We start from the raw sequence: 13,286 nt of genomic DNA, 5'->3' as shown, positions 1-13,286 counted from the left end.
GGACTCTGTCCTGACAAGACAAGATATTCTGCCACCACAGTCTGTCAAATAATCTGATCTGCTGTGTGCTGCTATGAAAATTTGCTTGTGAAATCCTTCTGTCACCAAATTTCCTTGAAAAATCCCAGTTTACACTTTCTTCTATGAAATGAGGCTTACAAAGTGAATCCACATGGCTCTCTCAAATCCTGCTTTGAATAGATACATTGTAAATAAAGCTTGCTTAACTGGCTTTTTTTAAACAATTTATTTATTTTATATCCTTATTGTAGCCCCCTCCGTCATCTCCTCCCAGTCCCACCCTCCTTCTCTCTTCCCTAGTTCACTGAAAGTGGGAGTTCTCCTCCCCTGCAATCTGACCCTAGCTTATAGAGTCTCATCAGGACTGCCTGAATCTTCTTGGGTCTCCCAAGTAAGGGAAGCATGGGCTGCCTCTGCCATGAACTCAGTTGCCTGCTCTTTGATCACGTCCCTCTGGAGATGTAGCATTGTCAGGTTTAACTGGCTTTTAAAGAAAGGTCAGTGATCCATGGAATATAGAAGATATGATCATTTTATTTTCCCATTTTTTAATGATCTCCAACTTGATTTCTTCATACTATTCTTTGGGTTATTTATTATAATTTGTGAGGTATGTTTATAGTAATTCTGATTCATTAATATCTATTATATTTATACATTTAAATATATACATATACATTATAAATATATACTTACATATAAATATATTAAGTGTATAAATATACATTACTTATGTATAAGTATATACATATAAATGTATATATTTATACATTCTCACAGTAATTTCATAAATATAGCTATGTACCACATTAGAACAGAAATCACACTACATATAAAGTTTTCACAGATCTTAGCATGATTCTAGGCACTCAGAAACCTTTCAATATATATATATATATATATATATATATATATATATATACAGTCAATTCGTATCATCTGTGATTATGTTCTGAAAAGCTTCCTCAAAAAATCCAAACAATCATTAGGTCTTACTTCAAAAACATGTATTCCACACAATTGAAAATCTAAAGGAAATGGATGATTTTCTGGATAAATATCACCTACTAAAGATAAATCAAGACCAGATAAACTGTTTAACCAGTCCTATAGCCCCTAAGAAAATAGAAGCAGTCATCAAAAATCTCCAAAAAAAAAAAAAAAAAAAAAAAAACCCAGGTCCAGATAGTTTTAGCACAGAATTCTATCAGAAATTCAAAGAAGATCTAATATCAATACTTCTCAAACTATTCCACAAAATAGAAACAGAACAGACATTGCCACACTCATTTTGGCAATGAGTCACTCTGATAAGTACATCACACAGACTCAACAAAAAAGAGAATTTCAAACCAATAACCCTCATGAACATCAATGTAAAAATATTCAATAAAATACTAGCAAACTGACTCCAAGAACACATCAAAGACATTATCCATGATGATCAAGTAGGTTTCATCCCAGTGATGCAGGGATGGTTCAACGAAGAAAAAATCCATCAATGTAATCCACCATATTAAGAAACTCAAAGAAAAAAATCAGATGAACATCTCATTAGATGCAGAAAAATCCTTTAACAAAATCCAACACACCCTCATCATGAAAGTCTTGGAGAGATCAGGGAGATAAGGCTCAAACATAATAAAGGCAATATACAACAATCCATTTGCCAATATCAAATTAAATGGAGAGAAACTTAAAGCAACTCTGTTAAAAGCAGGACAAGAAAAGGCTGCCCACTTTCTCTATACCTCTTCAATACAGTACTTGAAGTTCTAGCTAGACAACTAAAAGAGATCAAGGGGATACAAACTGGGAACGAAGAAGTCAAAGTGTTGCTTTTTGCAGAGATAGGACAGGGTATGTAAGCGACCCCAAAATTCTACCAAGAACTTCAACAACTGACAAACAGCTTTAGCAAAGTGGCTGGATACAGATTACTTTTTTAAAAAATTAGTAGCCCTCCTGCACAAAAATGACAAACAGGCTGAGAAAGAAATTAGGGAAACTACATCCTTCACAATAGCCACAAATAATATAAAGTATCTTGGTATAAATCTAATCAAGCAAGTAAAAGACCTGTAAGACAAGAATTTCAAGTCTCTGAAGAAAGAAATTGTAGAAGATATCAGAAGATGGAAAGATCTCCCATGCTCTTGGATTAGTAGGATTAACATAGTAAAAATGGCCATCTTACCATAAGCAATCTACAGATTCAATGCAATATCTATCAAAATATCAACACTGTTGTTTACAGACCTTGAAAGAACAATTCTATACTTCATATGGAAAAAAAAAAAAACCACATACACAATAGCTAAAACAATCCTATACAATAAAAGAACTGGAAGTATCTCTATCCCTGACTTCAAGCTATGCTACAGAGCAATAATAACAACTACATGGTAGTGGCACAGAAACAGACAGTTTGATCAGTAGAATCTATCCAAAGCCCCCAAAATAAACCCGCACACCTATTGTCACTTGATTTTTGACAAATGAGTCAAAACCATACGATGGAAAAATGACAGCATCTCCAACAAATGGTGCTGATATAACTGGAGGTCTACATATACAAAATTCTGGATTTTTTGCTTTTCTCATATGCAGTTGAGAATTGTTCTTTCAATGTCTGTAAAGAATTATATTGGCATTCTGATGGGAATTGCATTGAATCTGTAGCTTGCCTTTGGTAAAACGGCCATTTTTACTATGTTAATCCGACCGATCCATGATTATGGAACAGCTTTCATTCATCTTCTGATGTCTTTTTCAATTTCTTTCTTCAGAGACTTAAAGATCTTGTCATATAGGTCTTCGACTTGCTTAGAGTTACACCAAGATACTTTATATTATTTGTGGCTATTGTGAAGGGTGTAGCTTCCCTAATTTCTTTCTCAGCCCATTTGTCCTTTTTGTACAGGAAGGCTGTACAGATTGGGAAAAATCTTCACCAATCCTACATCCAACAAAGTGCTAATATCCAAAATATATAATGAGTTCAAGAAATCAAACACAAATAAACAAAATAACCCAATTTGAAAATGGGTCACAGAACTAAACAAAGAGTTCTCAACAGAGGAATATCAAATGACTGGGAAGCACTTAAAGAAATGTTCAACTTCCTTAGTCATCAGGAAAATGCTAATCAAAGCAACTCTGAGATTCCATCTCACACCAGTCTGAATGGCTAAAGTCAAAATCTCAAACAACAGGACATACTGGTGAGGGACTGGAGAAAGGCAAACACTTCTCCATTGCTGGTGGGAGTGTAAACTTGTACAATCACTGAAAACCAATCTGGCACATTCTCAAAACACTGGAAATAGTTTATCTCAAGAACTAGCTACACCTCTTCTGGGTATAGTCCCATCATACCACAAGGATACATGTTCAACTATGTTCATAGCAGCTTTATTCACAATTGCCAGAATCTGGAAACAACCTAGATGACCCTTAACCAAAGAGTGGATAAAGAAATTGTGACACACTTACACAATGGAATACTACTCAGCTATTAAAAACAAAGAAATCATGAAATTTGCAGGCAAATGGACAGAACTGGAAAAGATCATCCTGAATGAGGTAACCCAGACCCAAAAAGATGCACATGGTATGGATTCATTTCTATGTGGACTTTAGCCATGTAATACAGGATAAGCATACTACGAGGCACAGACTCAAAGAAGTAAGTAACATAGATGATCCAGGGGAGGATGCATAAATCTCACTCAGAGGGGAAGATAGAATAGACAGAGGTAATGGCTGAAGAGAGGGATCAAGGTAGGAAATGGGGCACAGATAGTTGAGAGGGTGGAGAACAGACCTGGGGAGAGCAAGGGCAAGAGGACAGGACTATAGAGAAAAAGAGAAACGGAGGAGATATCTCTGTAACAAGCTGGAGAACTAAGTCAGAGTAGTCTCCTGTGAGGATAGGAAGGGGACTCAAGCAGAGACTCCTAGTAGCAGAGGCCATAGAGACTGAAGAGGATACCATCTAACTAGACTAGTCTCCTAGCAGAGAGAGGGGAATACCAACCCACTCACAAAAATTTTGACCCCAAATTTACCCTGCCTACAAGATGTGCAGGGATAAAGACAGAACAAATAGGGCAAAGACTGAGGGAATGAGCAACCAATGTCTGGCCCAACCAAAGCCCCATCCAGTCAGAGAATGCCAAACCCTAACACTATGAACCATGTTCTGCTAAACGTGCAGATAGGAGCCTGACAGAGTTGTCCCTGAGAGGCTCTACCCAGCAGTGCCTCGAAACAGACGCTAAGACTCACCGCATTGGGCGATACACAGGGCTTCTTGAGGAAATGTGGAAGAAAAGAGTAAAGGACACAGAAGTAACAGTGTCTCCACAAGAAGACCAACAGAGCCAACTAACCAGGTCCCAGAGGGGCTTGAGGAGACTGAAGCATCAACTGAGGACTACATTTGGACTGGACCTAGTCCCCTTACAAAGATGTAGCAGATGGGCATCAGATTAGGCTTCATGTGGGTCCTCTAGTAAGGGAAGTGAGGATCGTATTGGACATCACTTTCCGCTTTTTGATCACTTTCCCCTGGTAGGATTGCATTACCAGGCCACAGGGGAAGAGGACATGCTCAGTCCTGATGCAACTTGATGAACTAGGGTGGATGGGAAAAGGAGCTCCCCTTTCTTGAGGAAAGGGGGAGGAGTAAGAGGAGAGGGGAGGAAAGGTGGGGCTATAATAAGAATAATATAATAATATAATAAATAAATATAAAGTAAAAGACATTAAAGGAAAAAACCTTCCTCAAGTAATAAGTGATACAAATATTAAACAATTGTTCTTAGAAGACATGTAAGATTATTTTCTTTTCTTTTTTTTTTTTTACTTTATTTTTATTTTTAGTTACAATTTGTTAACTCTGTGTCCCAGCTGTATCCCGCTCCCTCATTCCCTCCCCCTCCCCAACTCCCTCCCTGGTCTCCTCCCTGCCCCTTTCCAAGTCCACTGATAGGGGAGGACCTCCTCCCCTTTCATTTGACCCTGTTTTATCAGGTATCTTCAAGGCTGGCTGCAAAGTCCTCCTCTGTGGCCTAACAGGACTGCTCCTCCCCTGGGGGGGTGGGGGAGGACAAAGAGCCTGCCCTTGAGATCCTGTTAGAAATAGTCCTTGTTCCCCTTGCTTTGGAAAACTACTTGCTCTACAAGTACCGAATATATCCGGGCACAGGGCCTTTTCTGAGACTGACACTCAACCAAGGACCATCTATGGATATAACATAGAACTTCTGCTGGGATGTGGTCTGTGGTAGCTCAGTAAGATTATTTTCAAGAGCCTCTAATTGCAATCTGTCAATAAATCCTGTTTTGTTCATTTCAGTTAACTTATTTTTACTTCCTTAACATTTACCAATTGCCAACTCTCAAAGAAAATTTACTTAATACATATATTTTGTTATGGGTTTAGGAATAGCCGCTTATTGATTATTTAGATATTAGACTAAATTTACCTACACTATCCATCTATTCCAGATTTCTTCCAAAGTTTATCTTAAGTTCCCTTCCTTAATACTCTCCATGATATTAGATCCTGCAATTTTCAGCAAGGACTTACCACACTTAATATTTCACTGCTGTAAATTCCTATAGGGCCATGACCATGCACTAACGATCCTCATAGTCTTACATTCCCTAGATAGTATTATGTATCTTCTGTACCTAGCTCTCAGGTAGTACATGAAAAGCCATCTCACAACAAAGGCAATAGATAGTTACTTTTTTATTTTTCTGCTTTGTGCTCCCTAACTTGTATCGCTTATGTTGTATAAATCCTATGAGTAACAGAGCTTGAATTTGTTTAGTTCTTTCCTTTCATAGTCTAATTTCATTTACTGCACACTGATTCTGCCTGTGTTTTTCTTCTCTACCTTCAAATGCTGAGAAGCAGAATTCACTGCTCCATTCTGATCAACGGGCAAGACAGAAAATAACTCCACACTAAGACACAGTTTCAAAGCTGCCCACAAATAAGATGTTTATTTAATACACATTTAATTTTATTTTATGTGCATTAATGTGAAGGTGTCAGATCACTTGGAACTGGCATTACAGACAATTGTGAGCTGCCGTGTGGGTGCTGGGAATTGAACCAGGGTCCTTTGGAAGAGCAGACAGTGCTCTTAACCACTGAGCCATCTCTCCAGCCCCATTAATACACATTTTCTACATGTCGTCTATAAGCTGGGTGTCCATATATGGGCTTTACTACACTGTAATAAGATAAGGAGCATGAGAAAAAGTTGGAGCCTTCAACAAGACAAAGCCAGTTTAAATTTAAACAGCTCTCTGCCCTGTCAAATTTCAGGTCTTTCCTTCTCCAAGTGTTTCCTTTGCACCACACCACGCTGTGTGACACAGTTCCTTTTTCTACTACTTCACATGCCATAATAATAAAGGAAGATTCTACAAAAAAGTGAATGTTTGCTTTTGTTTGGTTTGGTTTTTCTTTCCATCTCCCTTCCACTTCTTTCTCTCTGCTTGGGGGAAAAGAACTTTTTATTTTCACCTCTTGATCCTGGCACACTAGTGGTGTGCTTTGTCCTTTAGGTCTTTGAGAAAAGGTCTTCATTTCTCCTTTTTGCATTCTTCCCTTGGAAAAAGATGGCTTCTCTTTTTCTACTAAGAGACTGGTTGGGTTGAGCAGGAAAGAGGACACATTAGTTTTATTGTAGCACTTTGCTTCTTTTTCTTCAGCTAAGCTACTGGCATTAACTATGTGGGCACAGGCCTATGCTTAAGTGTGTGTTACTGTATCCTAGATGCACACCTAACAACTCTCTTGCTTTACATGATCCTTATACATCCTTTAAATACAAGCTTCAGACTCAGTTTCTCTACTATCTAAATGCTTTCTTGCAGTTCATGTAGTCTTAGTTTTCTCTTCTTTGAAATGCTAGCTCTTCTGTGTAATGATCATATTGTCTCAGTTAAGTTTTCTTTATTTGCACTCAAACAAAAAAAAAGCAAGAGATTCATCCCCTGTTTAACATGACACAAACCTGCCCCTGACACAAGTGTAGAAAGTGTTAATTATTTGGAATTCTTGAAGCAGATAATGCAGTGATTGTCATGATTAGTAGCTGATGAATACTATGCCCTATCACCCAAGTGTTTCATAATTCTCTGATCAAACATCACCAAAATTTACCCCCATATCACATTTTTCTTTTCATCTTCTCACTTCCTGCTTTACACTAATAATCTTGTCCAGGGGGCTCACTCTTTTCTCAAAGAGAAACATGGATCAGAAATCAGGGGATTTCTACTTTGTATTTCTACACCGATTCTTGGCTAGGGAGTAGGAAGTTTAAAGCAATGGTTAGTCCTCTTGAGCTCACTCACTGGGTGATAGGTGCATACACTATTGAGGTTGAATAAAATAAATTTTATCCTAGCGTTACATTTCTCAGTAACAACAAACAGCTCCTCTCGGAGACCAGATATTTAAAGTTGATGAATGCAAAGTAAGTATCAAAGAACACTGCTAGGCATTTGGGGGAAAGAAAAGAACAACAAAAGTCCAGCCCTCCCGGGTCTAAGTCACTGCAGTGCAGGATGTGGTAACCTGTTCAAACTGAAACACAAAATAAAGTCCCAACCTCGGCCTTTCTTCATCCAGATGATAGAAAATTGTGCTTTAGAGGCTCTGTTTTCAGAGTGGGTTTTGTCTTTTAAAATTAGGACAGTAAAACATGGCATACAGTCTTTGTGCTCAAGCAAGAACGCTTATTTCCAAAGCCAGCATCAATTAATTATCAGTACCGTTCTGGCTCCTGAGGAAAGATGGAGGCATTGCCATAAACCCACTGCGACCCCAGATTGCTCATTGTGCTAGGCTTTAACATTTGCCTCTTTTCACTCTTTCACTTGCTCAGTACACCTCTGCTCTGACTTACGATGGAGTCCTGGTGATGGCTGAAACTTTCCGAAGTCTCAGAAGACAGAAAATTGATATCTCAAGGAGAGGAAATGCTGGGGATTGTCTGGCAAACCCTGCTGCTCCCTGGGGGCAGGGGATTGACATGGAGAGAACACTGAAGCAGGTAACTCATAATTGTGCTTTATTTCATGATCTTTCGTAAGTTTGGTATGTTAAAAAAAAAACAGACTGATTTATCTGAACATGTGTATTACAATTTCCTTGTTAATATCTCAAGCCTTCAACAATGTCAAAACATTTTATGTAGACCCTCCGTGGATATTACTTATATAGATGTGTGGTCAAGATAACACCACAAATCCATAAAGGTTTAAACCAACAAAGGGACCTAGTGTAGACATATTTGGTTAGCAAGAGCCCTGTACTCCATAAAGTCACTCAAGGACCCAGGCTGGCAGAACAGTGGCCATTTTGAATGAACAGGTTGTTGTGGGGAATGAAATGACAATTGGATATTTCATTCCAATAATAGCTCTCATATCTGCTTACAACTTATATATCAGAAAGGATCATTAGCCTCATTAGCCATAAGAAACCAGGAAATACAAGCCTATCTTATAAAAAAAAAAAAAAAAAGATGAAATCTTTGACAGAGTTAAGAACTGCTTCAATGCATCTTTAACTTTGGATTAAATGATTTATTTTATTATCTTAAACACATACAAACAGTATGTGTTAAAGATATTATATGTAAGAATTATTTAACTGCTCTGAAATGTGATTAATTCAAAGCATAAGTAATACAAATGTGAATCCAAAGATAATTTTGAATCCAATATGCTTATTTTCAAATAATGTATTTTTAGTTTTTTTTATATCTGAATTCAACATTAGCCAGAAGAATATGATCTTTCATATAAATTCTAGTTACATTATCTGCTGTGAGGAGATATAGAAAAAAACTGGGGCTGGAGAGATGGCTCAGCCGTTAAAGGCAAGGCTTACAACCATAAATATAAGGAAAAAAAAACCTGAAGATTGACTCTAAGCAAATAAAATATTTGTTCTATGAAAGATATTTCAATATTGGGAAAGAATTGTGTTAATTAAAATGATACTTTTTAATGCAAAAAAATATCTCCTAGGTGTAAAGCAAATACCTGCTAATATCCTTTCATATTCTTTCTCCAGGTTCCATCAATAGGTCAAGCATCCAAAAACATTCCAGAATGTTGATTGCAGCTTTTAATTCCACACCCTTCTATGGTCTTAGCCTAGCAGTGAGAGATCACCTTAAGTAAAGCTGCAAATGAATATATATGTGTTTTCTTTTTCCTTCACAGGTTCGAATTCAAGGGCTGACTGGGAATGTTCAATTTGACCACTATGGACGCAGAGTTAATTACACAATGGATGTGTTTGAACTTAAAAGCACAGGACCTCGAAAGGTGAGCTGCAATTGAACTGAAAAATAAAAAAGTGTTTTCCTATTTTGCATGTAACACTCTTAAAAGCCTATAGGAGAAAAAGAGCTTGATGTTCTAAATATTTTTTTAATATTTTTAAATAACTTTATACACTCACTTATATCCCAGCTGTAGCCCTATCCCTCTTTCCCTCTCAATCCTCCCCTCCCTCCCTAATCTCCTCCCTGCCCCCTTCCGAGTCCACTGAGAGGGGTGTCCTCCTCTCCTTCCATCTGGCCCTGGCTTATCAGGTATCTTTAGGATGGTTGCAATGTCCTTATCTGTGGCCTTGGGAGGGGAAGCTCATGAGTTCATGTCAGAAACAATTCCTGTCCCCTTACTAAGGAACCCACTTGGATACTGAGCTACCACGGGCTATTTCTGAGCAGGGGTTGTAGGTTATATCCATGCATGGTCCTTGGTTGGATAAACAGTCTCATAGAAGACCCCTGTGCTCTGATATATTTGGACCTTGTGGGGCTCCCTGTCCCCTCTAGGATGTTCTAAATATTTTTAAGTGACACACCTTGTATTTTCTTGATAGTCTATGTTGAGATAAATGCTTGTGTTACATATTTTATGTTTAATGATGGGGCAAAATGAAACGATTAATGTGTCACATTACCCTATAACTCACAATCAGAGCAATGTTACAAGGGGAACTGGGCAAACAAATTTTGGAAACAAAAGTTACTCCACATAAAAGAACACAATGAAGTAAATATATCCATGTATGATCATTAGAAACAGTACAGAGACCCTGCTAATGAGCGGGAATACTCTCAATGGATTGCTGGTTCTGAAATTAGCCAGGCAAATTCAACTAAACAAGGGAAAGCAAATGGAAGATAAGATGAAGATGACAATTACTGGGCTAAGGAGAGAGAGTTCAGAAAAGTGCTAGCTACAGGGTCTCACACTTAGAAAATATCTTAGCATTGTTTCTGTTATGCTGAAAAAACACCAACAAAAAAGAAACTTAATAGAGAAAGATTTTTGTTTTGTTTTCTTTTGTTTTACAATTTATTTATTTTTATTCACTTTACATCCTGGTTGTAGCCTCATCCCTCCTACCCTCCCATAAATACCCTCCCTCCCTTCTCCTTCCTCCCGCGCCTCTTACTCAGAAAAGGGGAGCTCTCTTTCCCATCCATCCCAGCTCCTTAAGTTGTATCAGGACTTAGTATGTCCTCTTCTGCTGTGTCCTGGTAAAGCAGTAGCACCAAAGGGAAGTGATCAAAAAGCTGGCAAGTGAATCTGTGTCCAATGAAGCCCCCACTTCTGTTGCTAGAAGACCCACATGAAGCCTAAGCTGTCCATCTGCTACATTTTTGTAGGGGGCCTAGGTCCAATTTATGCATGGTCCTTGGTTGATGCTTTAGTCTCAGCAAGCCCCTGAGAATGAGGGAATGTGCAACCAATGCCTGGCCCAACCAAACACCTACCCTATGGGAGCGTGCCAACCCCTGACACTATGAACAATACTCTGCTAAGCTTGCAGACAGGAGCCTGACAGAGCTCTACCCAGCAATACCTCAAAACAGATGCTGAGACTCACAGCCAAACTGTGAGTTTGGTTGATGCTTAAGGAGTCTTGTGAAAAAGTGGGAAGAAAGAGAAAAGGACCTGAAGGTTATAGGAGCTCCACAAGAAGACCAACATGGCCAACTAACCAGGGACCAAAGGGGTCTTATTTTGTTTTGTTTCTGCTTAGAATTACTGGTCCAAGTTCATCATTGACCACAAGCACAGGCAGGAGCTTGAAATAGATCACATGATAACCACAGTCAAGAAGGACAAATGTATGAATGCTGTTTGCTTGCATGTGTGCTCAGCTCAACTGTCCCACTCTTAAACAGTTCAGAAGCCCTCCCTGCCCTCAATAGGCTGAATCTTCAAATATCAGTTAAGACAATCCTTATCTAGATAATTCCTCACTGAGAGCCTCTTCCCTGGTGGTTCTGGTTATGTCAAGTTGACAGTTTTAAAGCTAACCAACACAGGCAGCTCTACTGTTCTCGGATCAGCTGCCTTTCTAGCATTCCCAAAGTAGTCTCCATCAGAGATGGCTAAACTTTTTCCCTCACAACCACTTTCTGTCTGAGACATTTTTACGTGAACCCAGGAATATAAGATAGGCAAACAAATTGAAAATTTACAGATTATAATTCATAAAGAATTTTATATTTCAAAAACTTTTAGCATCGTTATAATTTTATCATTTATCCATACTAAAGAAATGGAGGTGCTTCACTATTTTTACATGAAAAATCTAAGTATAATTTGAAAGAAAAAGTACATTTTCCCTCATGTTGGTCAATGTTTTTGACTTTGTACGTGTGACTGCCAAGAACACTGGATCATATAAATATCCAGTACAAAAAGACAGAAGTATGTTTAAAGATATTTCTGTCTTAAAACAGTTTGGAAATCTTGTCCAAATCTCAGGCTAAAACTCATCTGACAATTTTTTTTTAAATCAATAAGCCTATTAATCATATTAATCAGCAACTTTGAAAATCAAGAACCCCTGCTCAGATATAGCCCATGATAGCTCAGTATCCAAGTGGGTTTCCTAATAAGGGGAACAAGGACTATTTCTGACATAAACTCAATGACTGGCCCTTTGATCTCCCTCCACCCCCCAAGGGAGGAGCAGCCTTGCTAGGCCACAGAGAAGGACATTGCAGCCAATCCTGAAAATACCTTATAAGCTAGGGTCAAATGGAAGGGGAGCAGGACCTCCCCTATCAGTGGACTTAGAGAGGGGCAAGGAGGACATGAAGGAGGGAGGGTGGGATTGGGAGGGACTGAGGGAGGGGGCTACTACTGGGATAAAAAGTAAATAACTTGTGATTACTGAGACTGACACTCAACCAAGGACCATCTATGGATATAACCTAGAACTTCTGCTCTGATGTGGCCCGTGGTAGCTCAGTAACCAAGTAGTTTTCCAAAGTAAGGGGAACAAGGACTATTTCTAACAGGATCTCAAGGGCAGGCTCTTTGACACCACCACCCCCCCATGGGAGGAGCAGTCCTGTTAGGCCACAGAGGAGGACTTTGCAGCCAGCCCTGAAGATACCTGATAAAACAGGGTCAAATGAAAGGGGAGGAGGTCCTCCCCTATCAGTGGACTTGGAAAGGGGCAGGGAGGAGACCAGGGAGGGAGTGTGGGGTTGGGGAGGGAATGAGGGAGCGGGATACAGCTGGGACACAGAGTTAACAAAATGTAACTAAAAAGAAAAATAAAATTTAAAAAAATAAAAATAAAAATAAAACCCTTCAATAAATTTCTTAGGACAGAGAAAAAAAATAACTTGTGATTAATATAAAAAATAAAAATTATTTTAAAAAAAGAAAATCAAATCATTTATCAGCCAGGAATGGTAGAACATGGTTGTTATGCCAGAATTTGGGAGGCAATATTATCAGAAGTTACATGTCATCTTCAGTGACACAGTCAGAGGTTAGTCTATTCTACATAAAACCATATCTCAAAACCTACATATATGAATAAATAAATCGTTCTAACATGATAGAAAAATATACAAAATTGATATCTATAAACTGTAGATTTGGGTAGGAAAATATTACTTGTAATCCATGATTAAGCCATTGAATTTTCCATAAGATCAAAAATCTTTGCATGAACAGTAAAATTCTTTTTTAATTTATTTATTTTTTATTAATTACAATTTATTCACTTTGTATCCCATCTGTAGCTCCCTCCCTCTTTCCCTTCCAACCTCACCCTCCCTCCCTTTTCTCCTCCCATGCCCCTTCCCCAGTCCACTGATAGGGGAGGTCCTCTTCCCCCCATTACATCTAACCCTAGCCTATCAGGTCTCATCAGGCTACATTGTCTTTCTCTGTGG

The 13,286-nt window shown here is 38.5% G+C and overlaps 1 protein-coding gene across 6 annotated transcripts in view; it reads left to right on the top strand.

Moving 5' to 3' along the window:
• Window positions 1-13,286, top strand: part of Gria4 (glutamate ionotropic receptor AMPA type subunit 4) — a 386,847-nt gene that overhangs the window by 289,441 nt on the left and 84,120 nt on the right. For all 6 annotated transcript variants that reach the window (XM_055615436.1, XM_055615437.1, XM_055615439.1 and 3 more), the window contains exons 8-9: window positions 7,938-8,105; window positions 9,286-9,390. In XM_055615436.1, coding sequence (XP_055471411.1) covers window positions 7,938-8,105; window positions 9,286-9,390 — 273 coding nt within the window. The remainder of the gene's footprint in view (window positions 1-7,937; window positions 8,106-9,285; window positions 9,391-13,286) is intronic.

This window comes from Psammomys obesus, unplaced genomic scaffold (assembly GCF_907164565.1).
Source record: "Psammomys obesus unplaced genomic scaffold, mPsaObe1.curated_primary_1811, whole genome shotgun sequence".
Taxonomy (NCBI): domain Eukaryota; kingdom Metazoa; phylum Chordata; class Mammalia; order Rodentia; family Muridae; genus Psammomys; species Psammomys obesus.
This window is presented reverse-complemented; position numbering and strand designations above follow the sequence as displayed.